Genomic DNA, 26,532 nt, shown 5'->3' on the forward strand with positions numbered 1-26,532 from the left:
AAAAAATTGATCTTTTTGAAATTACGTTGCCGTTACTTGTATCTGAGTACTGAAATTCTTGCCGCGAACACCAGGTTTGAATCGATTTTTTTTTGTAAACTTAATCAAACTGCGAGAAATACCAACAATATTGTTCCGTACTGATGCCATTTTCACAGTGTATTGTTTTCAGCGCCTGATGGCAGAAAGTGGAACTATATTTAAATGACTGGCTAGGCAAGTAATTAAACGTTAAACATCCAAGTCATTTCCTTAGCTGATTGAATATCGTTTAGGGCGGCACTGTTTATTAAAAAGTCTAGGCTGTTTATTGAAGGGCTAATTAAGCTACTTGGCTGCGGCATATATAAATAGTACCAAAAACCCAGTTAAATAGTATAATAATATAAAATAGTTACCAAACTCTAATATGAAGTATAAATGTGATGAAATAAAGAAGCAATGTATATGTATATGTGTAAATAGCTAAACTTTAATGGCATGCCAAAAGTTTGAATATAGAGGTTATGTAATTTTCACACCATTTTTTGCTATCATTAAATTATTATCAATCATCAACGATGCATCGCAATAGTTATAACATTACTTTAGGCTGGGATAATCTGCACGCCTACTTCACGGTATCTAAATAGCCGGAAACTATACAGCACAAATCATAACAAGAACAAAACAAAAATGGTTTGGAGTCTGTTGGCTTTGTTTTTATTTTATGTACACTGTCAATAAAAAATCTTGACGCCTTGAATGAAAAAGAAAATTATATATTGTTCCAGTTGTTTCCGATATATCAAATATGACTGAAAATATATAGTTACAATTTGAACGTATAAATTCTGAAAGCCCTACTTCTCAAAGCTACTGCATGTACTAAGTCAGAGATTTGCTGAGTTAGTCTAAATACAAAAAATAACGAGAGGTTTCGGTAGGAACTACATTCTTTTCGTACTTTGGCACATTATAAATGTAGCGATAACTTTCTTTATTTACAAGATATTTTTCTGAAAATTTAAGGTATTAATTTGGGAAGTCAAATACTTGTTTGATTCTTAAAAAATTTAATTTTATAGCTACTTACTGTATGAATTAATTGTAATATTAGTTTAAAAAAAATACTTCTGATTTAGTAGTCAACCCAATATGCGTAAATTACGTTTGTTTTGATCATGGAAATTAATTAAGCCATAACATAAAAATTCATTGCACTTCCTTTAACTTATCTGTGTTATCTTCTAAACTTTTGATAACTTTCAAAACTGAATTCTTTTTAAAAACTATGCAAAGAATCAATAATTTGATCCAGTTCTTGCTCCCTCACTAAAGTGATAATGTAATATTTCAAATCACCCCAAGCGAAGATTAATGTTGGTTCCAATTTTTTTCAATTTAAATGTACTAAATATATCATTTATATACAATAGCATTATTATAAATATGTTAATCATATAAAATTTAAAAAAAATAAAAAATATAACCCATATCGGCATCATATCTAATTTCAAAGACCAAGGTTAACATGTTGCAAAAACTGTTTGTGCACTCTGGATTATGAGGAAATAAAGGGTGTTTCAGTATATTTGAAAACTAAAAAGTTTATATTGCATATTAATAAAACACAATAGAATTTTAACATTTTATATAATATCTTCCATCATTCTCAGCAATACTTTTGCCATAAAACAAACTTCACTTTTATACTCTTTACCAGTATTCTTGAAAATTTCACGGTTCAGTCTTGAGCAAACTGAAAAAATCATTTTAGATTAAATAAAAGCAGCAAAAATATGGAATAGTAATCCTCATTAATCGACTTTTGGTCTATAATGAAATAATTATTTACTATACTAGTGGGATAACAGTATTATTTAGGTACGCCTGCGAAATTTGCACAACGAAGGCGTAGCATGCTTTGAACAATCGCAGTAGTGATTAAATATATATTGCGGTAATTAATTATTTTTCCCACGCAAAGTGAGTGAAAAAATACTTTTTATCTCACGGGCGTAGATAAATATTATTTTTTAATTATTTTTAATAAAATCTGATGTCGAATTTACGGAAATTTAGTTTTACGACATACATTTTTTATTCTGGGCACTACCAATCTAATATAAAAGTATACTTACAATCTTCCATACATCCCAGGGAGTTTATTGCAAAGTCTTCAGCTCTAACATTACCTCTTAAACTCTCTGTGTTCAAACACTGACCTGAAATAAATAAACTTACAAGTTTATAATGGATTTTTTTTCCTAAAATTTCATCCTTACCCGCAGTTGCACACGCTGCTTTTGCTGCCATTAAATCTCCATTTATTTCCAATGAGCGTACTGTATTAAATGCGCATTTCTTTTGCCATTTTTCACCTGAAACACAAATTTAATGTATCTATTAATTTATGATATGACGATTCTGTAGAAAACTGAATATAGGGGTGTTATATTTTGTTTTAAAATTTTCGAATTAGAATATTGAATATTTTTGTATATTATCGTTCAGGCGATGCCCATAATAAGAATCAAAAGTTTTTCACGTTCAAATTAAAAAAAATTTTTTTTAGGTGTCGAATATATTGGCCGAATGAACGAATTGTTCAGGTTTGTTAAGTTATTTTGCTCAATAGCTATTTTGGCGTAGTAAACCGTTTCCGAGATATACTATATTTATTTCTTAGATAAACTTAAAAATGGCATTTTCAATACTGAGAAACAATGACATCTTTGACATTAGAATTTTTGTGTAGGATTTCAAATTGTTGCTCCAATTTCCTAAATCAATTTTGTACCGTGCAATTTTTTTTGTAAAATTCATAGTTTCGATAAAAACAAAAACTAGCCAAGTTTGAAAAATTCACTTTTTCACAACTTGTTTTCTCCAAAACAATCACGAAAATATAAACAAATTTGCATGTAACTAAACAAAAAAGGTACTATATATATTGGAAAAGTTGTATTCCTTAAAAATATAGTTTTGAAGTGAAAACTTCTTTTGGCACGTTTAAAACTTTTTGAGTGAAAAAAATCATGGAACTCGCGTCATCGGTGCTTATAATTGAACTCCTCCTAAACGGATGGACCGATTTTGATCAACACTAGAAATGTTTTTGAGGATTCCACACCAAACAATTAAAGCCCATGAAATAAATGGTGGAAACGCATATAAATAATATATTACATTACATCTTATTATTGAAATGTATTTATCTGCGCTCCCACCATATTTATCTAGAATTTTCAACAGCTATTTGAATAGTATTAATGTATTATTTATTATTATTCAGGTATTGTGAATAGGTATTTATTAAAGCTATATGTGAGCGCAGCGAGTTTGATTTGAGAATTCGAATTATTGGAAATTTTGAATATTTCTGGATCCTGAAATTAAACTTGAAAATGAAAAATGAGGATTATTTTTAGTACAAACCTGTTACACCTTCATTTAATCTTTTACTTGATGGCTTCTTGTAACCATTAGTAACTGCCAACGTTATCAATAATACTACAATTAATCGAAGCATTTTTCTGTTCTGAATTGATTTGTATTTCTGTGTTGATGCTCGAAAATTGGTGTTAGTATTGAAATCAATTTCAGTATATTTGTTTATTTAAATATAAAAATCTGATGCAATTTATATACCTAATCAATAAAAAAAAATAATTCTGATAATACCCTCTTGTTTATAAAAATAAAGTAGATTTCGTAATTCACAATGAATAGAATAAAATACTAGGTAGGGGCCTGGATATATAAACCAAATTCCTAAATAGTATACCAAAAACTATACAAACGCAACTCAACTAATCTCAATACAACTCACCCCCACATTGAGTGAAACAATTATTGTAACAAAATAAAAGAAACTAAAATTGGGTCGAGTAATATTGAGTCAAAGGTTTCAAATGTAGCTGAAAAGCTTAGTTGCGGCCTACATTGTACTCATATAGATACACCTCAGGTTTCTGAACCTTTTTTAGTCTGCTCAAGATAGGGGAATAGGTATCAAGTTTAAAACATTATATTATTAGTTTTGTGTAAAATATAATTTAAATAAGTGATTATTTTCAATAATTTTATTATTATTTTTCCAAAAATTAATTACTGCATTATCCTAGGAATACACACTTATAGTTAAATTCATTGAAATATTTGAATATATAACACTATTAAATTATCAATTTGTCCAGTGTTTATATTCCATAGCACACTTATTAAAATAAAATTAAAAACTTATACTGCATTTCTCTTCGCTGCCGTTTATATGGGAATAGAGAATAAGGGGTTAAGGCGGTCTCGTTAATAAATTATTCCATTTTGTATACCTATATAGACATTGTTTACTCCTATTTAAATTATTATCTTGAAAAATTTTGACATAGAGATTCAAAATACTAGAACAGAAAGTAGAGTTTGCAAATTTTTTTCTGCGTACTATAGCATAGAAATTTGTAAATCATGTATGAATAAAATTCCAATATAGGATTTGTAAAATAGCTATTCATGATTACAAGAAATTGATAGTGTTAGGCTTAAATTTTAAACGTTACTTGGCTTTTAGTAATGCTTAAAATTTAATGTTATTTGGCTTAGACAAAGTGAGCGAGGATTTGGCTTGGACTCTAAGGATAAAAACAAAGCAAAAAAGTAATAATAAAAACAAGATCAAATTCAAAAGCAAATATTTTATTTACTAAGTGCATTTTAATTATAATTTTTTAATGGTACGTGCTGCTCCATCTACAAAGTCACAGGGTAGTCTTTTTTGTCCATCCTTATTAAGCTCTGCACATACTGAAATAATCATATTATAATGATAAATAGTGATCTTGATAATTACTACCAAATTTGAAGTACTTTTTCACACATAAAATATGATCGAGTTGAATCAAAATTTTCCGAATGTTATTTTGTTTTATCAAAAATACTTACGGTCTTGTACACAGCCCACAATATTACGAAGAATTTGTCCATGACCAACCTCCGTGGTATACGATGCCTTCGCGCAAGCTCCTAAAATAAAATTCATACGTTTTTACTCCGTACTTAAATCGTAATTGAATTTAAATATTACTTAAGTCTTCGCACTTCTGCTTAACTTCTCGAGGGTCTAGATCTTCCAATTTCAAAGGCCTCGTAAAATGACCTACGCATTGTTCCACTCCTATTAAAAAAAAAACAATTGCTATGTAATAAAGACTTAAGATCTTTACCAATTAACCGAATATTTGCTATTTAAGTAATTTTACACGAACCGGAATCGCTTTGACCTGTCTCAGACAATAGGACTAATCCAAAGCAGAGCAGCAAAAAATATCCCAATCGATCCATTATGTTCTGTATTTAACTATGACAATAAAATGCATTCAATGCTAATTGATTGAATTGAAATGAATTTAATTGAAATTATTAGTGTTTGCTAATTAAATATAAGCCAGTTTTCAATAAAATAAACAATTTATTTATTTTAATTAAGTAAAACCAAAACAGAACCTGTGTACCAATTTGTAATTGTTTTTTTATTGATTTCGAAATCACTATTACAAAATAAAGACACTTGGTTTGCTGTTTCGAAATCACTATTACAAACTCATTGATGGTAGATATTGATGAATGTTGCCAGGGTAGTTTCTACAGGAACTGTTTCTCGTCATAATTTGAAGGAATAGGTCTAATAATATAACTGAACATAATATCAATTTCCATTATATCAATTTCATTGGAAAGTTCGAACACCAAGGCAATTTTAGATTTAGGGTTGAAATTATACCTTATTTTCAACTTTTATGATGAATTTTTGTTATTACTTCATGAATGTAGACGAAAAATAAGAATAAAATTTTTCGATATATGTCTTGGTCTTCGAAATATCGAAAAATTGTATTATCAGTTTTCTTATGTTGTCAAGTTATAATATAATTCACAATCAAAATTGAAGATATATATATTTTTTTAATTTGTGTCCCCACTGTCGTACTTATACATCCTTAATTAGTCGGGCACAACGGTTTTTTTTTGTTATCAATAATTGATTAGTTTTTAATTTAAATTGTTTGTTTGAATTCAAGCGATTTTATTTGTGTGGTTTATCGATGCAATCTAACGAATTCGTGAAATATCTATAGAAAATGATCTTTTGGTGCAAGATTGCTGCTATCCCGAATACCCCTGAGTAACCACTTTCAACAGAATATGTTACAAATTCTCGTAAAACTCTAAGAAACGAGGTTAATACTACCCACTCTGGGCATCAGATGCCACGGAGGCTATTTTCTTTGTGATATTCGAGTTCAGTGGCCCCAAAAAACTCCGAGTAACAAAGTTAGACTCATTTTCATCGATACTTAGTTTCCAGTTTTAATTTCTTCCTCATTCAACTTTTGTAACGAAATCGACAGTTGACCCGTTTTTATTGATTAAATTAAATATTTTCACAGGTTTTTTCGGGAATGATTCACAAAAATTCAAAATCGAGCCGTGATAAAATCAACTTTTCCATGACGAGCTGTTTGTACGTATAAACACTTATTTTACATATAAAACCAATAATTCCGTTGGTAAGTTATTTCTCTAAAGCTCATAAAAGCGAAAATCCCTTTATTAATTGCATGGACGGAAACTTAAGTGAAACATTCTGATAGCATCTCCCACTCCCAATTAGCGTTGCTACGGACTTCGATTTAACTTTACTGTATTAGAGGAAATTTGTCTCGGGTATGAAATCATTTACTTATGGTATGTTTATATATTTTACTTATAATTTACTTTCGGTTATGTTTATATATTTATAAAACATAATGGAATGTTAACATTTTATTAATATGACGTTTCCGACATAATCGACAACCCTTTTGCCATCCAACAAACTTCACTATCATACTGTTTGTTCTTCTTTGTCATTTCTTTCTTCAGCTTTGAGCAAACTGCAAAAGTCATTTTAAATTAAATAGAAATAGTAGGAAAACTGAATACAAAATTCTATCATATACAATTAGGCTGGGCGTTGATATACCAGTCGAAACATTGCCTTTTCCTCTCTCTGAATGGTTTTTGATTTTAAATAAAATAAAAACAGATACATTTTAATTAAAAATCATCGAAATCGGAGCTGCTGTTGAGGACTTTCTTAGTGTTACTTCTGATAAATATACGAGTTCTAACATTTTTCATTCTGATTACACTACCAACCTAATTTAAAAGGATACTTACAATCTTCCATACATCCCAGGGAGCCCTTCACAAATTCTTCAGCTCTAACATCAACTCTTAAACTCTCTGTGTTCAAACACTGGCCTAAAATAAATAAACTTAGAATTGTATAATGAAATTCATCTTACTTGCAATTTCAACCTTACCCACACTTGCACACGCCGATTTTGCTGCCATTAAATCATGATTAATTTCCAATGTGCTTTCTGTATGATATGCACATTTATTTATCCACTTTTCACCTGAAATACAAATATAGTGTACTTTAATTAATCATACTATGGATCACTGAATATGTACTATAATGTAGGTCAATTGATCAATCAAATTTGTAGTGTAGATGCATTGAAATGAATAAGAAACAAAGCTACTTCGGTAAATGTCGTAATTTGTCGTGTTGTAAAAGACAATGTCTTTTTATGCGTTCGTATGTGAGGCACTTTATTGTATTTATACTAACGCACACACGTATGATTATGAGTGATTATTTAGGCAAGAATAGGTCTTGCCTAAAGTTGCTAGTGCAGCGCAATGCGATGTTACTTAAAATTCAATGTACGAGCTGGCGTAGTCGCTATGTCGTATAGATTTATGGTTGATACCCGTCAAGATTTTCTGTTTATTGATAGTACTCATAAATAAATGATATAAGATATCAGAACAAGATTATACATATTTTTCTGAATTATGCAGGATAGGCAGTGTCTTTCTGTCTATATGTAATGCACGCCACTGGGCTTATGACTCACGAAGGTGTTTAACGGATTCCAATTTAAAAATATTAGTTTTTGGAGTGAAGTGTAGAATTTTTTTTCTACACTTCACAAGGACACGTTGAAGACACTTTTTTTAAATTGGTAATGACTATTGAAAAATAAGAATTATTCTAAAAAATTTAAATTTTTTGGTAGTATTAGAATTATTGTAAATTTCGATTATTTCTGGAGCCTGAAATTAAACGTGAAAATGATTATTTTTAGCACTAACTTGTGACATCTTCATTCAATCTTTTACTTGATGGCCTCTTGTAACCATTAGTGCCTGCCAACGTTATCAATAATACTGCAATTAATCGAACCATTTTTCTGTTAAGTATTCGTCTGTGATAATGATATTCGTCTAATTTGAAAATCTGATTTCAATTCTAAAATCAGTATATTTGTTTATTTAAATGTAAAATTATAATGCAATTTATATACCTAATCAATAAAACAAAATAAATAATTCTGATAATACCCTCTTGTTTATAAGTCTACCGTATAGGATGTCCTCCCTGATTACGCAGATTATTTTCATCTTATACATTCCGCATTCGTTTCGTGCAGAATGAATTTATTTGTAAATACTTAATTTACAAATCTGGAGGAGCTTCACTACGATGAACCCTTACTTTTTAAATATTTCTTAACTTATTTTATATATGAAGGTAATAAAAACTAGGATTATTGACCTAGTTGGGAAAAACCAGAAAGTTATGGTCTTGTTATTCTGACCATAAAAAAACCATTTTTTTTATAATTATTTTTCCCGTAAAATCAAAAGTTTGTGAAATAATTTATTTCTACTGAATATCAAAAAATACCACCCCTTTTGGAATTCGAGACAGAGAAGTGTTTTGAGGTGATTTGCTTGTTTAAAATTTCCAAAATCGATTTAATAAAAATCTTGATAAATGATTTTACTTATGCTTAAGGAAATTTTTTTGTCTGGATATGATAAGTTTAAATATTAAGAAAAACAAAATAGAATGTTAAAATTTTATTATTTCAAAGCTTTTATCATAATCAGCATTGCTTTTACCATATAACAAACTTCACTATTATACTCTTTGCCGGATTTTTTGATAATTTCTTGATTCAGCCTTTTACACACTGCAAAGATCGTTTTTTAATGAGCCTTTGTTGGAGCAATGCACCGTGGAGTAATTATACCAAATTTCCGGACAAAATATAATGAAGGAATTTTTATGCTAAAAATTGATTCAAAAGACTATTCAGTCACATAGAGGAGGAAGCGAGACGGGTATACGATTCTTCTACCTATCTCAGTTTCTCTAATAGTAATGAGATAGGTACAAAAAAATATGTTTTCTCTCTGTCTTACTCGTAATTCTGGTTGTCACTGGTTAGGTTGTCAGTGTCTTACTCATATTTTTATTACAGTCCTAGGGACTTTTGTAAGTCCTGTTTGCCCATGCCTGATAAACTACACCAAAAAACAACTTTCAACGCAAAACCAAAAAGTTGAGTTTTCTGACTTTGGTCCGGAAATTTGGTATAAATACTTCACTGTGCAATAGTGGCTAAGAATTTTGAATATTCAAGTCAAAACTTGTTTAATAAATAGACTTTTTATAAGATACTAACTTCTATCCAAACAGTCTACGGTGTCCTTCACAAATTTTTCAGATCTATCTGCATTTTCTGTACTCGCTGTGTTCATACACCGACCTAAAATAAATTCAGTTAATAATTAGAATTTATCTTTCGTAAAATTTGAACCTTACCCACAGTTCCGCATGCTGCTAATGCCACATTCAAATCTTTATCAATTTCCAATGTGTTTGCTATATAAAAAGCACATTTTAGTTGCCATTTTTCACCTAAAATACAAATCAAGTGAAATAATTCATAGTCGTCCATAATATGGATTTATTTTTATGCGTTGAATTAAAATTTTCAAGATGCTTGGATTAAAAGAGGTGCCAAAAATTGTTCTGAACTATTTTTATAAACATGTTGAATACATAAAGTTGAATTTTTCTGACTGGGAAACTTTTGTCCGAAATGGTATGAGCTATTTAATCAGATGATTTAATCTTTTTTTGTAAAATTCATAGTTTTCGATTTATGATACGGCCATGAATGTACATCGGCTACGAAAATTGAGTGACTATAAGTAGACCCGCGATAATCCGGTCTCTCTCTAATCCGGCACTAATTGTAATCCGACATAACTATAACGGTAATTGCAATGCAGATTTATTTTAAGTACATGAAATTTTCGTTGCTGAAATTTGAAAATGATTGATATCTTATCACTTTCATATGTAATTTGTAGAATTACAACGTTTTTTTTAGTCTGATAAATTCGATAATTTGATTCGACCTTGCAAAACGTTTGTCGGATAACCGCAGGTCCACTGTGCTACAATAATCAAAGGGTGATAGGGGATGGACAGGAGAGATTGTACATGCCCTTCCATACTCCCCGCTTCCTGCTGGCGTCCTTGATGGAAGACGATAATACTAAAATAGTTAAATAATGAATACCCTACTACAATACTGCGTTATGATAGTAACATTTAGATACGATTCGAACTATTGGAAATTTCGAATATTTTTACATCCTTAAAATTATTCGTCAAAATGTAAAACCAAGATTATGTTTAGCACAAACCTGTTACATCTTGCATAAAGTCTACACTCGGTGGGTAATCGATTGCATTAGTAGCTGTCAATATTATCAATCCAAAGAATAGTGATTCAATTAATCGGACCATTGTTCTGTATTTAGTCGTATTTCTGTAATAATTTTCGTAAATTGATGTTAGTTTTGAAATCCGATAAAGTATATATATATATATATATTTTTTTTTTTAAATTCTGATGCAATTTGTATAATCAATAAAATAAAATAAATAATTCTTGAATTATTTATTACAATCTTATTTCATTAAATATGTTATTTGTTTTATTATTAGTTTATTGTTCAAACAGAATTTTATTTACCTAATGTTAAATTGTTAAAAATAATTTTTGTTAATATATAAATCCTAAGTACTATGACTAACATTCCTCATATTTGGAACAATTGTTCAATCAAAACTGCATAACTTAGAATTAGTTCTGACTGAAAAAATAGTCAATACTGGTATTGCCTAGAGGACACAGTTAATATCGATATAAACTGATCTTGGCCTAGAGTTTTTATCAAAATAAATTTAGAGCAGGAGCGTTTAGATAAAATTAAAAAAAAAATCAGTTTCTTTTGAAAACAAAAAATAAACGTCAAATACTGAATTAACAAGTGAAAACAAACAATTGACTGAGTTAATGATTGAAATACCATGACTACATATACTACATTAGAGTTAAAATTACATATTATTTCACGACAAGCATCAGTACTCTTATCGTGCATATAGTCCAAATATTTTTACAATATTGTGGGAAGACAAACATCTTAAGACAATATATATTAACTTTTTTTTCTTCTGTTATAGTTTTGCTGAACGCTGAGTAACTTCATGCTATTAATTTATGATGTAAGTAAAAAATATGCTATAAATAATTATTAAATATATTTAGAGAAAGATATGTCTTCAAATACAAATCAGTAGTATAAATTGAAAAATTTTACTTTACATTATTATAAAATAAATTATAAGGAAAAATACTTATTATAAAAATTGTATGTTATGGAATTCACAAAATATTTAATAAAAAAGAGTGATACCAAAGATAAGTTATGTAAGTAAAACTTCTTAGACTAAGATTTTACTATTTTCAAAACCATCGAACTAGTACGAAATCATTTCCTAAAGAAATTGGTCCGTAAATCAATTATTTAGCCAGATTGACAAACAATTTATACCAAGACTTTCTTGAAACCGTGTTTTTAGGAATAGGAGATAATCCTAATGTCGAATTGGCCATATGTAAAACTAGACTTGAAACAATAACAAAATTTGAAAGTGAAATTAAAATTGATTAAGAAACGAAGAAGTTATAAGCAATCAAAGATTCCATTCAAAGGTTTCCTATCTTCTTTTACCAAAATTAAGTTTAATATGTAATCTCTATGGCGATGTATGACGTCACTAGTGTATCTTCATCTTTGTTTAATTAGAAATTTTAAACGTTCATATCTTGCATTCTAGAAAATATTTTTAAAAACCAACTTAACTTTTCTACACGCCTAGCCAGTTCATTAGGAAGCTGAAGAACAAAATTTTTGTCTTTGTTTTAAACTAAATTTTTTGTTATCGTTTTTGGTCCGTAAAATTCGAACGCACCTCTAGATACTTCTGAATTATCTAAAACGCTTTTCAAAATATAGCAACCAATGGTATTTGGAAGACGTCTTTCAAAGTCATTATTTGCGGGCATTCGATTAAGCATAGATTAAGAGTAGGCTACTCAATTTACTAATTTTAGAAATCCAAAATTAGAAGTCCTTATTATATTTTATTTAATAGTAAACTTTATCTGAGAGTGTTAAAAGTAATTTCATAATAATTAGATACAGCGACTGTGAGCGAGCAATTTATGTGTAGAACGTGCTATGTAATTAAGTTTCTTGTAATATTTACAGCTAGCTAGGTTGCTAGATGCATATTAAAGGTACATCATCGTATATAATCTTTATAATATACAAGAAGTTCATAAGACAATTGAAACTGAAATTGTAAAAATTCATTGCTAAAAAATCAGTGGTAATACACTTTGCCGTAGAAAAATATTTGTACAGTAAAATAATTCCTAAAAATTTGATTGTATTGTAATATTTGAGACTTCAGAATAGACATTAGACATTATTATAAGTACATATTACATGTAATATTTTAAGGTTTGTATTCTAGGGTTAAGTATAATTCTCTATTCAATATTGAACGAACTCTTTGTATTTTATACATTTTAAAGGTGGTTTGAAGTAAAGAAAGGCAGACAACAACATGCCATTAAAGTAATAAAACAATCACTGAACTTAATTATATTGTTATTGATGTTACTTGAATGTTTTTACACTCTACAAAAATAAAATGGGAACAACATTAGAGTTAGTAGCATTGATGTCATGCACAATATTTATGTCACTAATGTACAATCAAGTCAATTGCCCACTTTTTATTATAATAATAATGGGGTTTTACCTCCGTTCACCAGACATTTATGTCTCTAACAGAGGCCACCCACATCATTATGTTTTAATCTTTATTTATTTCAAATACATTCGAATATATACAATTACATTTTTCATGATGTGGATGGAGTCGGTTACTTCGTTCTTACCCAAGCGACGACAGTGTGATCAATTTACCACCCCATTATTTATAATGTACCAAAGTACGAAGAGAATATAGTTCCTACCAGGTGGCCCACGATACCTCCCGATATGTTTCTGTTCAATTTTATGATAATTTTTGTATTTCATTTTTATAAGTGTTACTGTAATTTGTTGGTAATGTTTTACAAATTTACTTTTAACTTTGTAAAAAATGTTTGCAATATTTTTTATGAATAAATTTAGCTACTGACGATGGTTGCGACAAATCATTATATTTAGAAAATAATAAACCTATGATATATTAAACAAAGCTTTTTAATTATTTACAAGATAGATATACAAAAATATACAAATATGCGGAGCTTGGAAGTTTAATTATCGATTGCAAAAAATATTTCCTAAAGAAACTACGAAATTGGTATGTAGTAGATTATTACCTTAATAAATTTAATGAAAAAAATGGTTTTTCGTCAGTATGGTGAGTAAAACTCTAAATACTTACGAGACATTGCGCTCAATTTAATTTTTTTTTCTTAAAAATAAGGGAAAATTTCTTTAAGCGAGAAACCTCCACTCATTAGACACAATCCGTTATAATCACTTTTATTATTAAAACTGATTGAGAACGGATTGTACAATTAAACAAAAATTTCTCACATTAAACAGAAATGAATAAATTTTTTTTATAAAATACGAATCATAATCAAGATATATTTTAAAGTGAATGAAACATAATTAGTATTGTAAATAAAAAGAGTACTAATTGCCCATAAAATAAATTTTTTTAAAGAATTTCCGCTTAAATATACACTTCCTTTCAACAATAATTACCAATATTGGTACTTATCAATACGTACTAATTATAAATCAATTATGTTTACATAAAAACAGTAACTACCTTTCATATTTTAAAATATGTTTGAATTTTTCATTTTAGAAGCAATTGTGGATCCCTATTATAGTCTAGTGATTATGTCATATAGAAAGGAACTGCGACATTCAAGGGACATACCGCGGACGGAATTCAACTGAGCTAATCGGTCAACAAGGATTATATTATGATTCGATTAAAAATATTTCCCAATATTTGTTATTTTGATTCTATTGTGGTAAAATACATATTGACAACAATTATAACGACTGGTTGTAATTACAGTATGTAAAAATGAATTTATTAACACGTATAAAATAAATATGAATGTAATAATATGAAAGTGATATATATTATGTATATATTTATTTTATAAGTAGTAATAAATTTACATAATTTTGTTATAAAAGCCAACGTACCATCAAGAATATTTTATTTTATTTTTATTTATTTTAAGCGACACAGAAAATAAAAAACAAGACACCAAAACTTTTATTGTAGTTTGAAGCGGCAGCGACCCGCATCATGATACCTCACTCATTCACATAAATATCCAGTATATTTTGAATAAGATGGACATGGATAGCATGGCTAACAAACATGTCGTTCGTTTGTTGTTCTAAAGTTGTTTGCTTTAATCAACAAAACGAACGCCTTGACACAGACCTTGTAAAAATCTCTTCACACTTTTTAAATGACATTTTTATTATTAATTCAGTTTTTTAAGTTTTTTTTATACTTTTAACTATAAAGTTTTTACAGTGATTATTTGTACCTCTTAATACTTGATAATGTGTTATACAGAATCACTATGTTTTCCATTCAAAATATGAGTTTTTATCACTTCTTTACGTTTTAATGGCTCTTGATTCGAAAATATCAGTTTTTCCCATTGCCACCTAATTGCTTCTAAACAAAAAGAGCTTTTACTTATGTTTACCTAATACGACAGATATACCTTTAAAAGAACAAACACTTTGTTCAAATATTGGACAAAAAAGAATTATTATAGCTTGTCTCCGTTTCAAAAGGACGGAAATTGGATCTGGACTTTATTCAACTTTATACCACTACACAACATTCTCCCTTTCTAGTCCCATTATCTGAGAAACTAAAAAATACTCAAACATCTTTAAAGATGTATATGGATCTACACCCACGCACAGAGGAGTATTTGTACCAAATTTCGGGACAAAATATAATGATTTTTATGCTCAAAATTGATTCAAAAGGACTATTTAGTTGCAAAAGTACCTTTTATTTCACAAAAATTAAAAAATTTTTGTTAATCACATTCATCTTCATCATATTCGTCTTCAAACCAAATTATTTCATTTCTTCTTGCTACAAATACTACATAAGCTACAAATTTTCAAAGGAAAACAGCTATATTCTTGACTTATTAAGCTCTCTCTTATTCTTAGTCTTAAAAGAAAACAAGTTCGGGCAAGATATTTTTCATAAACATGTTAAAGAATACTTAAACTTTGCCCTGTTAACGGACAAAAATGGTCACATAAACAAAAAGCTTAGAGTTTGATAAATTTAATGAAAAAAGTTACGTTTTTTAACAGCAAATATGAATCACAAATATTTAATTATATTAATAGAAACATTAACATTAAATACTAATAAATAAAGTGCAAACCTTCGTCTTCAATATAAAAAAAAATTCTTACTAACTTAATTGCACTAACAAACACAGTAAACGTAAATTGAATGACACGGTAAATCGAGAGTGACAACAATAATAACATGGATCCGTAGGAGCAGGTAGATTGCGGCTTACGAAACAGGCAGGGGCGAGGTTAAGATAACTCAAATGACTTGTTTGTGATGAAGTGGCTACCTAATTACACCAAAAAACAACTTTCAATGCAAAACAAAATAGTTGAGTTTTCTGACTTTGTCCGGAAATTTGGTATAAATACTCCACTGTGCGGCGTATAAACGTGCCAGGTGTGGGGTTATCAATGAAAGCTTGGGTTTGACTTTGCTTTTCGAGCTAGAATTTTACGGACTCCAGAACTAGAATTTACTGCAGATATTTATTAAAAAAATGAATACACAAATGCATAATAGTCAGTTTCGGTGAATAGACTTGGCTGTGGTTGAATAGACGTGTACCCTTTGAATTTTATTTGTGGTTTGATTTATTGAATTTCGTATTTACTATCCGAATAAATTATTCCAGAATTGAGAAGTAATCAACCAATTACGAAAACTGGTTCTTCAAAACTGTATAAAATAGAATAATAAGAAAAAAATCTTTTTTGACATTTATTAAAAATAAATCAACATTTTTTCAATTAAACGGAAGTTTTGTGATTTTATGATGCATGAAATTAATTAAATAAATAGTTTTTTTATTAAAGATATTTATCTTGGGTATTAAATCGATGCGTGATTTCTTAATTTAGATAGTTTTATCATAGAAATATAGTTTTTATTTGATATTTTTCAAATTATTTTATATAGCCCGGATACTTATGGACTATTTTGAAAACATGGTTCAGGTATGCTATAAACCAGGCATGGTTTAAATTTTTGTAAGTTTGCGAGTTATTTTAAGTCGAAGTCACCATTTTTATAACTCTATTGTGTGTCATAAACTTTATTGTGTGTCTCTTTATCCAAGTCCACATTGCTCATCGAAGAGGAAGCGAGACGGGTATACGATTCTTCTACCTATCTCAGTTTCTCTAGTAGCAATGACATAGGTAGAAAAAAAATGTTGTGTCTCTGTCTCACTCGTATTTTAAGTTGTCACTGTCTTACTCGTATATTAGGTAAGAAATCCGAGGGACTTTGCGGATGCCTGCTATAAACATTCTACTTAGGCTTTATCATCACTTGATTCTAAAAATTTTTAAAATACACAAAGTCCCCAAAAGTATGGCATTTGAAAAACACAATGATTTTAAATTTATGGATGAAAGTTTCTTTTCAGTTTTTGAATCCGATGTACCATTGGCGAGATAGAGCTTAATTATCGTATATAATTTCGATAATTTCTCAGTTTTTATCAATTTCAGTGCAAGCTAATCGCACAAGTAAATCGTTGCATGTGAAGAAAAACATGAAGTTTGTACCTTACATGTTCCAAACGGCCCGGTACAGAAGTTTAGCTTTTTTTAATCATGACTTTAACAGCTGCCCACTTGCAACTTAATTATGATACCTTGAGAAGTCTTATACCTTACAAGTTCTAAACGCGTAGGTAATATATTAGTGACCATAACTTTACAAAGTGAGCAATTATGGCTTTTAATAAGTATCAGATTTTTCTGTTGAGAAACACTTTCACCACTTGGGAAATGGGTGTATGTGTGGCTTTTTATATAAAGCTATGTGAAATACAATCAAGCAAAAATTTTATTTTGAAATCGTTGGTCTTTACAGCCGACGAATTTTATAGACTGTTGGTCGCAAAGGATATGTTGGTTATGTATTTCAGTTTGTCTTTTCATAACCGGATATTCATTTTTCTTGGAGTAGCTCGATTTTAAAGTAATTACTGATAACTAATAGCCTAGTAATTTTATATATCAGAGCTTACGTCAAATGCGGAAGTTCTGATTTTTGCAGACTTGTTTATGATGTTGGTGAATAAATAATCAAGGTTTGTGACCTCGAGCGCCGAACGCAACTTTGTCAAAAATCGAAAAACCATGAAAATTTCAGATTTTGGCCATTATAACCCTAAAATACTAGTTTTTGATAGTACCTTTTCAGGTACTTGTCTCTGTACACCCAATAGTTTGCGAGATAAAGCCAAAGTTTATCTTTTTTTCGAATTTAGTTTTGGAATTTTGACCCTAATTCTTCGAGACCACTCGTAAATCTGAAAAAAGCCGAAATTTCCAATCAAAATTCATTCAGTACGACAGAATATTTCAAAAACTGATAAACTATGAAAGGCTTTATCTCGGGTCTACAAAAACAATTCTAGTCTCATGTTGTAGCAAATTTAGTCTACTTTAGAAAAGTCCCTGTTTTGGTTCCCCACTGACACTGTAACTTTTTCACCTTTTTCTATTTGTTTAAATGAAAATATGCAATTTGCATTAATCCATTAATGTATACAGCCTCGCACCCATAACTTATGTGGTAAATGTGTTAATATAGCAAAAACTATTAATGTCATGTATCGAAACTTAAAAAGTACCTACAGAAAAATTTTGGAAAAAAATGCATGTTAGGTTTTATAATAAAAATATGAAACCTGTAAGCTGATGTAAACACACCAGAAGCCCCCTAACTAATACGTAATAAAATTATAATTTAAACATTAGAAAACACCATTATTTTACGAGGTATTTATAATAAAATTTCAATTTTATTTGTTAATAAAATATTTTGACGGTTAAATAAATAAAAATTTAATAAATAAATATATAAATAAGACCACCTAAATTAAATATTTATTATTTATAAAATTTTTATGTACATACGGTACATATTTTATGATTTTTTTTTTTTTTTCATAAATTAATTATTTAGTATTTTAATCTTTTAGCATATTTTTCACATAAATTATAGTTTTATTTTGTAAACAATAAATTGTGTAATTATAATCCTAGCACGTGAAAAGAAGTGTGCAATTCATAAGCAGCGTTGCCAGATTTTTTCAATCAGGATTTACAGCAAACAAATCGAGAATCATTTGATTTGCAATATAACAAATCGTGGCATAATAAAAAAATAACACATGAAGATCTTTTATATTTTTACTATCTATAAATTTGTATACCGGAAGATTTTTTAAAAAGTTTTCAGCAAATTTTCAACAACAAATTTACAAAATTTAAAAAACCCCCGAAAAATTTTTCGGGCTCGGAACCTTACACTCGCAATTGAAACATAGCTAAGAACATTCTCCATTAAATTATCTTATACACCGACTCCAAACATAAAAATAATTTTAACTACATTATATTATCGTTATTTTTTTACTTTTTAGTGCATATTAATTTGTTTTAGAAGAATTTTTCTTTTGAAGTCGGTTTTATTTTTTATAAAAGTTTTTTTTTTTATAATTTAACTTGTTAGAAACACCTCATTAATTATTTTATAATTTTTTTACATATATTTTATAATTTTTTACATTTGTTTTAAATCTTTCAAATCTGTTTTTCAAAAATAATAACAGTTATCAGTTGTATTAGTAATTTTTTTTTTTTTTTAATTTTGTTACGCATGATTATTTAATATTATATAATTGTCTTTTGTTTGACATTTTTTTAATATATGTCAAACAGTTCAATTCATTTGAACAAAGAAATCAATAAACACAGTTTTTTTAATTTTCCTTCTTGATTTGTTGGAAACAAATAATTTTATTGAAATTTTTTGTTATTACAGTATTTTTCATAAATGAACTCATTGGAGCTACTAAGGGCCAGTAGAGCTAACTCATTTATACCGCTTGGTTATTGAAATTATACAGAATCAAATCTCACTATACAAAGCGACAAAATGGTTAGAAAAAAGTCTGTAAACAGTTCCAGTAGCAAGTGGCGTTGGGTTAAAAAGTCACTTTTACGTTTACTTGTAATGCTAAAGAATAATACTCAGAGAGCGCCAATTTCGATTTGAATAGTTTTCGAAAGAGCTACAAGCCATCTACGATTAAGAAATATTCGATCACTCGTTATCTCAAATAATCGGTATTTTAACTCTCATAAAATTTACTTCACGTTTGAATTTTTATTTTTGTGTCCAATTATACGAGGGAATCTGCTGTACAAACTGGATACATAAAATAACCATATTATACACTTTTTGTATCCGATTGTACAATCTGGCAGCCCTGGTCATGGGCACCCTATATCAAAAATCCACTACTCTTGTAAACTAGACATTTATGGAACCATGTTTGATGTACTATTCATGTAAACGTGATATTTGAACCTTTGTTAACAAAAGAGCGAACACATAATAATATAATAGTTTTGATAAATAAAGGTGATGTATATAGGTTACAGCTAATGTAAAAACATTTATTATTTGATCAATTTTTGAGATGCTCGTGATTAATGATAAATGATTTATGATAAAATTATTTTTGTATTCACATCATAATAATAATTGAAGTCATGATTTTGTCCAATCATGATTTTTATTTAAAATAAATATAATTTAATGTGGTATCTATTTCATGTGTTGGGAAAGTTTCATTAACTGTGAAATAATACTATGATGAATTTGGTACAAATCAGTAGAATGCAAAAACTGAAAATGGAGCAACTATATTATAAAATGTATGACTATGAAAGGTTTCGTAATTTTTTGTATACCCTGTATATATGAAATACTAGCTGTGAACTACCCGCTTTGTTGGGGAACTTCAATTTTTAAATACATATTTTTGTGTTATAACCTTCATGAAAATGAAGCTTTCTATACGTGAAATAATTTTCAAATCGGTTAAGTATCAAGTACCTACATTTATATCTTGAAGGCCGTGGCCTAGTTCATATCCTCTGTTGCTTTCACCTTTCTAAATGAACTTCTATTTTCCCTTATTGTGTTAATTTCAGTTTCACATTTTGTAATGACTCCGTAATTCTCTGTATTTTCTTCTATATATTTATTTTCTGGGTCGTAAGCTTTTTTGCAGACGTTTGAATTTCGTGTTTATCTAGCCCTTACAGCTTTTTTCTCGCATTAAAAAGTATCCTAACTTCTCAGGCTCTAAACTATATCTGTACCTAATTTTATTTAAATCGATTCACTTTTTAGCAGCCCCTTAAAATTTCATCTACTATTTTAACCTCTTACAGCATTAAAAGTAGGCTGTGTTCTTTCCCAGGTTCTTGTCTATAAAAAATTTCATTTAGATCGGTTTAATAGTTTTGGCGTGATTGCGACAGACAGAGAGATAGAGAGACAGAGTTAGTTTCGCATTTATAATATTAGTAACGATATATCAAGGTATACTAAGTTTAGTCCCAAGTTTGTAATGCTTAAAAATATTAATGCAACGAACAAAATTTTGGTATAGGTGTTCATAAAATCACCTAATTAGTTCGTTTACGGTTGTCCGTCCGTTATTCTGTCTGCCCGTCTGTCAAAATTATAACTCAAAAACGAAAAGAGATATCAAGCTGAAATTTTTATAGAGTGTTCAGGTCCTAAATGTGAGTCTGAGTTCGTAAATGAGCAATATAGGTCAATTAGGTTGTACGTCCGAACGAACGGCTTACAACATCCATGTTGTAAACGGTTGGAAATAGAACAAACGTTTAAATGGTAAAATGTTTCTTATAAGGCGCAAATTAGGACAAAACTTTGGTGTCCATTTTCTCCAAAACTAGGGAGTTGAAAATACTTTCGAAAATTTACGAAATTTTCTAAAACTAAATAAATGGCAGCCGAAATACCGCCATAATTGTGTTGGTTTTTTAAACTCTTTGATGAAGTATCCTACAGAGTAGATGCCTACATCTTACCCTTTTGTTTTCCTAATATAAATAATAATCTAAAAGAAAATCAAAATAAATTTTGAATAATAATAAACTGTAAAATTAAATTATACGGTTTGGCCTGTACTATTATTGTAATAATGCAGCGCATAGATTTCACGCACCATATGTACGTGAAACACGTTGTAAATAAAAATATTATTACCAATGCATATACACACAGTTATTACACAAAAATAACATTTCTCACATTGGTAAACGAAAACAAAAACCTTATTATTAACAGTATTTTATGATTGCTTCTCTGCAGCCATCAACATTGACTCAACGAGCGTCGACTGACTCAATGAATAATTTTTACCATATAATAACAAAGAATGAATGCTGATATTTTTATGATTTTTACCATTATATACTTACAAACGGTTGGATGTGAATATTAGCCCAGCAAGAATTACCGGAGTAGCGTTGATAAGAGGGAAATAAATCAATATCTATTTAAATTTTCTAATGATTGAAATTTTCTTTTCACTCCAAAATATTAAATAAAAAACTTTATACTTCAATTTGTATATGCAGACCCTCATATTATTATATAGACCCATACAGGTTGATAGGTCACTTTTTTTAAGATACTTTACCGAAATCAGAACTTTAAATTCACCCTACTATAAATTGACAAACAGGACCGATGCTTAATATTTTTCCTAGCGTCGCACATGGTTACAGACACCGAAAAAAACTATTAGAAAAGTTGCTTAAACCGATTTTCAAAATCACATTTCTAATTTTTGGGTCCGTACCCAAGACCCAATTAACCTATGCTTCTCATTTACGAACGCAAACTCACTTTTTACGCTCTGAGAAAATTTTTGCATGATACCTATTTTCGTTTTTCAGTTATCGTGACGACAGACGGGCGGACAAACGGAAATGGACTATTTAGGCTATTTTATGAACACCTATACCAAAATTTTGTTTGTAGCATCAATATTAATTTCTTAACGTTGCAAATTTGGGACTAAAATTAATGTACCTTGATAAATATTTCAAGTTTGGCATTTATTATTTGGACTCAGAGCTATCTTGCTGACAGATATCTAAACGCTGGTATACCAAGGATGGATTTATAAGACTTAATTGAGGCTTGCCTTAGGATACGAAAACCGAGTCCGAAAAAAGTTGGAATTTTGTTGACTTGAGCTATTACCCAAAATCTAATAGAGCATTCAGTGGTGACGCAACTTCAATTCTATCGTCAAATCCACTTCTCTTGAGTAATTTTTCAGCACAAATCGTTTGGTTATTGTTTTTCATTCCTGTTCTTATTGAAATATAAAATTAATACAGAAAACCATCCAATATGACATTATATGGGCATACTGTCCAATGACGTATTCACACTTTTAAGCCATTCAAGCTCGAAGTTTTGTGTGGTATAGATGAAAAAGAAATTCGAACAAGTGATTGGTCTTTATGAAAGTTAGTGATTATTTCGACGTATTTTACTGGACTATTAATAGGCGATATGTAGTAATTTTGTAACGACAAAACAGAAATATTTGTATAGTATGTATTGTACAACGTGATTTATTTTTCTTTTTGTTATGTAATGAAAACTTTTTAACGAGTTGTTTTCGACCTACGCGCGATCAAAGCTACACATACATTATAGTTATATAGCCCGTAGTTCGAAAACTACCTGTTAAAAATTTTTTTTGCCGTGTAATTTTTTTATAAGAATAATAACGATTTGAAGAATATTTTGAAAGCGGTTTGAAAAAGTTTCACAGAAAGCAATTTGCCTATCTAATCTCTCGGAATTCTTTAACCAAGGGTTTCGGCACTACTTTTTTTATAATATTAATTACGATGTTTTTAACTTTTTTATTTATAATTTCTTCTTTTTTTTTCATTTCTAGGTTAATTATAATAAAAGCATTTATACTTCGAATCTGCTAAATGGTAAGACAATGATTTTTATTAAGTTCTAGGTATTCTTCGTCGTTATTCAAATACGACCTATACCTATATTTGGCTATTTGTTTAGGGTAAGATGTAGTACCAGGCAAGAGTACGATTTTTTTTACGATTTTTCGTGAAATTTTTTATTGCTCGGCTACTAATTAACAAAAAATCATTAACACCTGAGCAAGTAAATAAAAATTACCTTTACAGTCGAGAGAACTCTTAGGTCAAAAAGTTTCCTAACAAAGCGGTCCTCCGTTTACCTGTTTAATCAGCGAGTTAAAGAGCGCCTTTTCGCTTTGTATATACAGATTAACTAATAGAACTTTTTTTCTTTTTATTTCGTTTATTGATAAGGGCAGTCGTTTTTTTTTTTTTAATTTTTGTAATTATTTTGATATAAATATGTAGGTATGACTCATATTACATAATGCGTTGATTTACTGAACAACCTTGTAAAACTTTTATTACATACAAGTTTTATTTATGTGAGACTTTTATGTGAGTATCTTTAACACTTTGGATGTGACGATGAATATGGGACTATAGTTTCAGACTACACAAGTATGTATTATTAATACAGTATAAATTTTCAGTATTTTATGGTAATTATTTTATAGTTTTGTTTTCAAGTATAGTTCCATAAGTTATAGATTTTTACGGTGGGATATAAAAGTTTCATTCAACTTCGAATATTCTGTATAGTGGTAGTTGATTATTAAGTACAAGAGAAACTCACACCAAATGGTTCAGCAGGTGCAATATTTAGATAATTGGGGATCTAGAATTCAAATTGTTTGCAAAATAACGTTAAACTTGAAAGACGCAAAATTTTTGTTTTTTTATCATCATAGGTCAATTGGATCTTGGGTCCGTAGGACCCATCTTGTAGACCGTTAGAAATAAAACAAAAGTTTAAATGTAAAAAATGTTCCTTATCAAAAATTAGACAACTTTTGTTTGAAACATTTTTTCGTAAACATCACTGTTTACCCGTGAGGGCGCCAATTAGGCGGAAATTTTATAATATGTACTATACTTGATTATCAGTTTTGTATGTCACATGTTTGTATGTGTTATGTGATAAAGAAATAAACTCTGACTATGCATGGTATTTCAACAATTAACTCAGTCAATTGTTTGTTTTCACTTGTTAAAATTTGTAGTTCCAACAAACTCTATCAAGATCCCCTAAGTCGCCTCGATTACCACGCATAGTCAGATATCAAATTATACTTATAAGATTCGGAAGTCAAATTAATTTAAAAAAACTATTTGTGTTTACATACGGTGTCGGCACTTCTGTAGATGTTATTATGCCAAATCAACAAAAATTATCCATAAGAACAAAATTAAACATTTATAATAATACAAAAGTTTATTTCAATACATTTTTTTTTTTTTTTTGTGTATTATTGAAAACAAAACAATGAAGTAATTACAAAGATTTATACGCAAAGAATAATAATGAAACCTTGAACTTAAAAAACGTAAAATGAGTGATTATGTAGTACTTACCTCACATGTGTAGTGTATATTATGTTACTTACAACATGCGAAATTCACTATGGCTCCAATATTTTCAACCATAACAGATATTAGCAGTAATTCGAAAGATAAGGGGGCGTCCATTCATTACGTGAGGCATTTTTAAGGATCTTTACCCTCCGCCCTTGGTGAGATGTCGTAAGATTTATGACGACCCCCTCCCCCCTACCCAATCTCACGTGAGATTTTTCAAAACTTATACTTTAGATATAAAAGTATTGGATTTATTTAAAAAATAACACAATTTGCTCAATTACTTTTATATAAGACTAGTAAGACTAGTATTTGCGAATATTGCTATAATCTTAAATTACAGTGATAAAATTAAATAATAAATTTAATTTTCATGCAACTTTACAACATTTTCTGCTAAAAAACAGCGTGATATTTGCCAAGACCCTCCTCTCCCCGAAGTGAGATTTAGTAAGATTCGACTGGACCCGGACCTGGAATATTCAATCCGGCATGGTTGCGCTAAACTATTACTACTAGTCAAAGATATCGCCCTGTCTGACATTTCTCACCAAGATTTGATCTCGTAGCGTTTGTACAGGCGGGGAAAGGGTGGCTGAAAACAAACCAAAGTCTAAAGTGAAATAGATTTTAAACTTCTATAGTAAGTTTTGTACGTTATGACTGGCTTTGGAGGTGTAAAACTTCAAAAAAATAAGGCCTGTTTGGTTAGCTCACCTACAACACGGCTGAGATTTTTTTTACATATTACGGCATGTTTTAAATTTTTTGATGGCGTATTTCTAAAAAGTGGCCAATCTCATCACCTATTATGAGTGCTGCATCCACGCTTGGGCCTGCTGGTTCACTTGTGAGCTACTTTAAATCATATTTAGAATATAAAAAACATATTATGAGTAAATCAATCATTTAACAGCAGAATTCGTCTGCAGTGAATAACACTATGTATACGGGTGTATAATATTACATACTTTTTCTTTCATAATAAAAGTTATGGTTGGATTGCTAACATCCAACAGCATATGATTATGATTATTATTAAGTAACATGTTGATGCCTGAAACAGAACTTACTTACACCTATAATTTAATTGATGTTTTATTATGTCGGTAAAATGTGTTTTTTGCACATGCGTTGCGTATTTATAAACGGTCGTTATTAAATTGGACACTTTTTATGGTAATAAATGGAACTGAAATTTTACAAGCTTTAAAAAATGACGGATGCTATTTCTTCTTTCCACAATCAATTATTAGTGTTCCTTCCAAATTTATTTAGTGTGTCTCACCTAAATCTTATACGCTTTTCCTTCCGTGTTTTATATTTTGGATGATTCTAAGGATGATTCTTACCATTTTCAAGATATAAGCAAAATCTAATAAAAGTGGAGGATTTTAGCAAAAAAGTCGTTGGACGAAAATTGACGAAAATAAATATTACAACAAAAGTTGTTTATTTTTTTATAAGGAACAGTTTTTACATTTAAACTTTTGTTCTATCTCTAACGGTTTACAAGATGGGTCCTACGACCCAAGA

The 26,532-nt window shown here is 29.3% G+C and overlaps 5 protein-coding genes across 6 annotated transcripts in view; 1 reads left to right on the top strand and 4 right to left on the bottom strand.

The window, feature by feature from the left end:
• Nucleotides 1-26,532, top strand: part of LOC123297923 (leucine zipper putative tumor suppressor 2 homolog) — a 167,003-nt gene that overhangs the window by 39,687 nt on the left and 100,784 nt on the right. Inside the window, exons 2-3 of one of the 2 annotated variants that reach the window (XM_044879755.1) lie at nt 11,426-11,467; nt 23,430-23,472. The gene's annotated coding sequence lies outside the window, so the exon portion shown is untranslated. The remainder of the gene's footprint in view (nt 1-11,425; nt 11,468-23,429; nt 23,473-26,532) is intronic. The other variant, XM_044879756.1, reaches the window with a different exon arrangement.
• Nucleotides 1,632-3,555, bottom strand: LOC123297776. The gene is made up of 4 exons (XM_044879552.1): nt 3,421-3,555; nt 2,268-2,363; nt 2,124-2,207; nt 1,632-1,741 (listed from the first exon to the last, which is right to left on the bottom strand). Exons 1-4 carry the CDS (start codon nt 3,512-3,514, stop codon nt 1,632-1,634), a joined length of 384 nt encoding a protein of 127 aa, XP_044735487.1. The 5' UTR covers nt 3,515-3,555.
• Nucleotides 4,689-5,372, bottom strand: LOC123297926. The gene is made up of 4 exons (XM_044879761.1): nt 5,247-5,372; nt 5,066-5,155; nt 4,924-5,004; nt 4,689-4,785 (listed from the first exon to the last, which is right to left on the bottom strand). The coding sequence occupies exons 1-4, from the start codon at nt 5,320-5,322 to the stop codon at nt 4,700-4,702; spliced, it is 333 nt and encodes a 110-aa protein (XP_044735696.1). The 5' UTR covers nt 5,323-5,372; the 3' UTR covers nt 4,689-4,699.
• On the bottom strand, nt 6,776-8,305 carry LOC123297925. The gene is made up of 4 exons (XM_044879760.1): nt 8,188-8,305; nt 7,347-7,442; nt 7,201-7,284; nt 6,776-6,914 (listed from the first exon to the last, which is right to left on the bottom strand). Exons 1-4 carry the CDS (start codon nt 8,279-8,281, stop codon nt 6,808-6,810), a joined length of 381 nt encoding a protein of 126 aa, XP_044735695.1. The 5' UTR covers nt 8,282-8,305; the 3' UTR covers nt 6,776-6,807.
• On the bottom strand, nt 8,962-10,709 carry LOC123297778. The gene is made up of 4 exons (XM_044879556.1): nt 10,600-10,709; nt 9,707-9,802; nt 9,567-9,650; nt 8,962-9,071 (listed from the first exon to the last, which is right to left on the bottom strand). The coding sequence occupies exons 1-4, from the start codon at nt 10,700-10,702 to the stop codon at nt 8,962-8,964; spliced, it is 393 nt and encodes a 130-aa protein (XP_044735491.1). The 5' UTR covers nt 10,703-10,709.

This window comes from Chrysoperla carnea, chromosome 4 (assembly GCF_905475395.1).
Source record: "Chrysoperla carnea chromosome 4, inChrCarn1.1, whole genome shotgun sequence".
Lineage (NCBI taxonomy): Eukaryota > Metazoa > Arthropoda > Insecta > Neuroptera > Chrysopidae > Chrysoperla > Chrysoperla carnea.

Coding starts and splice junctions, on each gene's coding strand:
- LOC123297926 (XM_044879761.1), bottom strand. CDS start 5,322: ATGGATCGATTGGGATATTTTTTGCTGCTCTGCTTTGGATTAGTCCTA. Junction 5,156..5,246: donor GACAGGTCAAAGCGATTCCG/GTTCGTGTAAAA, acceptor TTTTTTTAATAG/GAGTGGAACAATGCGTAGGT. Junction 5,005..5,065: donor GCAGAAGTGCGAAGACTTAA/GTAATATTTAAA, acceptor ATTTTATTTTAG/GAGCTTGCGCGAAGGCATCG.
- LOC123297925 (XM_044879760.1), bottom strand. CDS start 8,281: ATGGTTCGATTAATTGCAGTATTATTGATAACGTTGGCAGGCACTAAT. Junction 7,285..7,346: donor ATCGGCGTGTGCAAGTGTGG/GTAAGGTTGAAA, acceptor TATTTATTTTAG/GCCAGTGTTTGAACACAGAG. Junction 6,915..7,200: donor CCTGGGATGTATGGAAGATT/GTAAGTATCCTT, acceptor TGACTTTTGCAG/TTTGCTCAAAGCTGAAGAAA.
- LOC123297776 (XM_044879552.1), bottom strand. CDS start 3,514: ATGCTTCGATTAATTGTAGTATTATTGATAACGTTGGCAGTTACTAAT. Junction 2,364..3,420: donor ATTAAATGAAGGTGTAACAG/GTTTGTACTAAA, acceptor TTTGTGTTTCAG/GTGAAAAATGGCAAAAGAAA. Junction 1,742..2,123: donor CCTGGGATGTATGGAAGATT/GTAAGTATACTT, acceptor TGATTTTTTCAG/TTTGCTCAAGACTGAACCGT.
- LOC123297778 (XM_044879556.1), bottom strand. CDS start 10,702: ATGGTCCGATTAATTGAATCACTATTCTTTGGATTGATAATATTGACA. Junction 9,803..10,599: donor CTTTATGCAAGATGTAACAG/GTTTGTGCTAAA, acceptor TTTGTATTTTAG/GTGAAAAATGGCAACTAAAA. Junction 9,651..9,706: donor AGCAGCATGCGGAACTGTGG/GTAAGGTTCAAA, acceptor AATTTATTTTAG/GTCGGTGTATGAACACAGCG.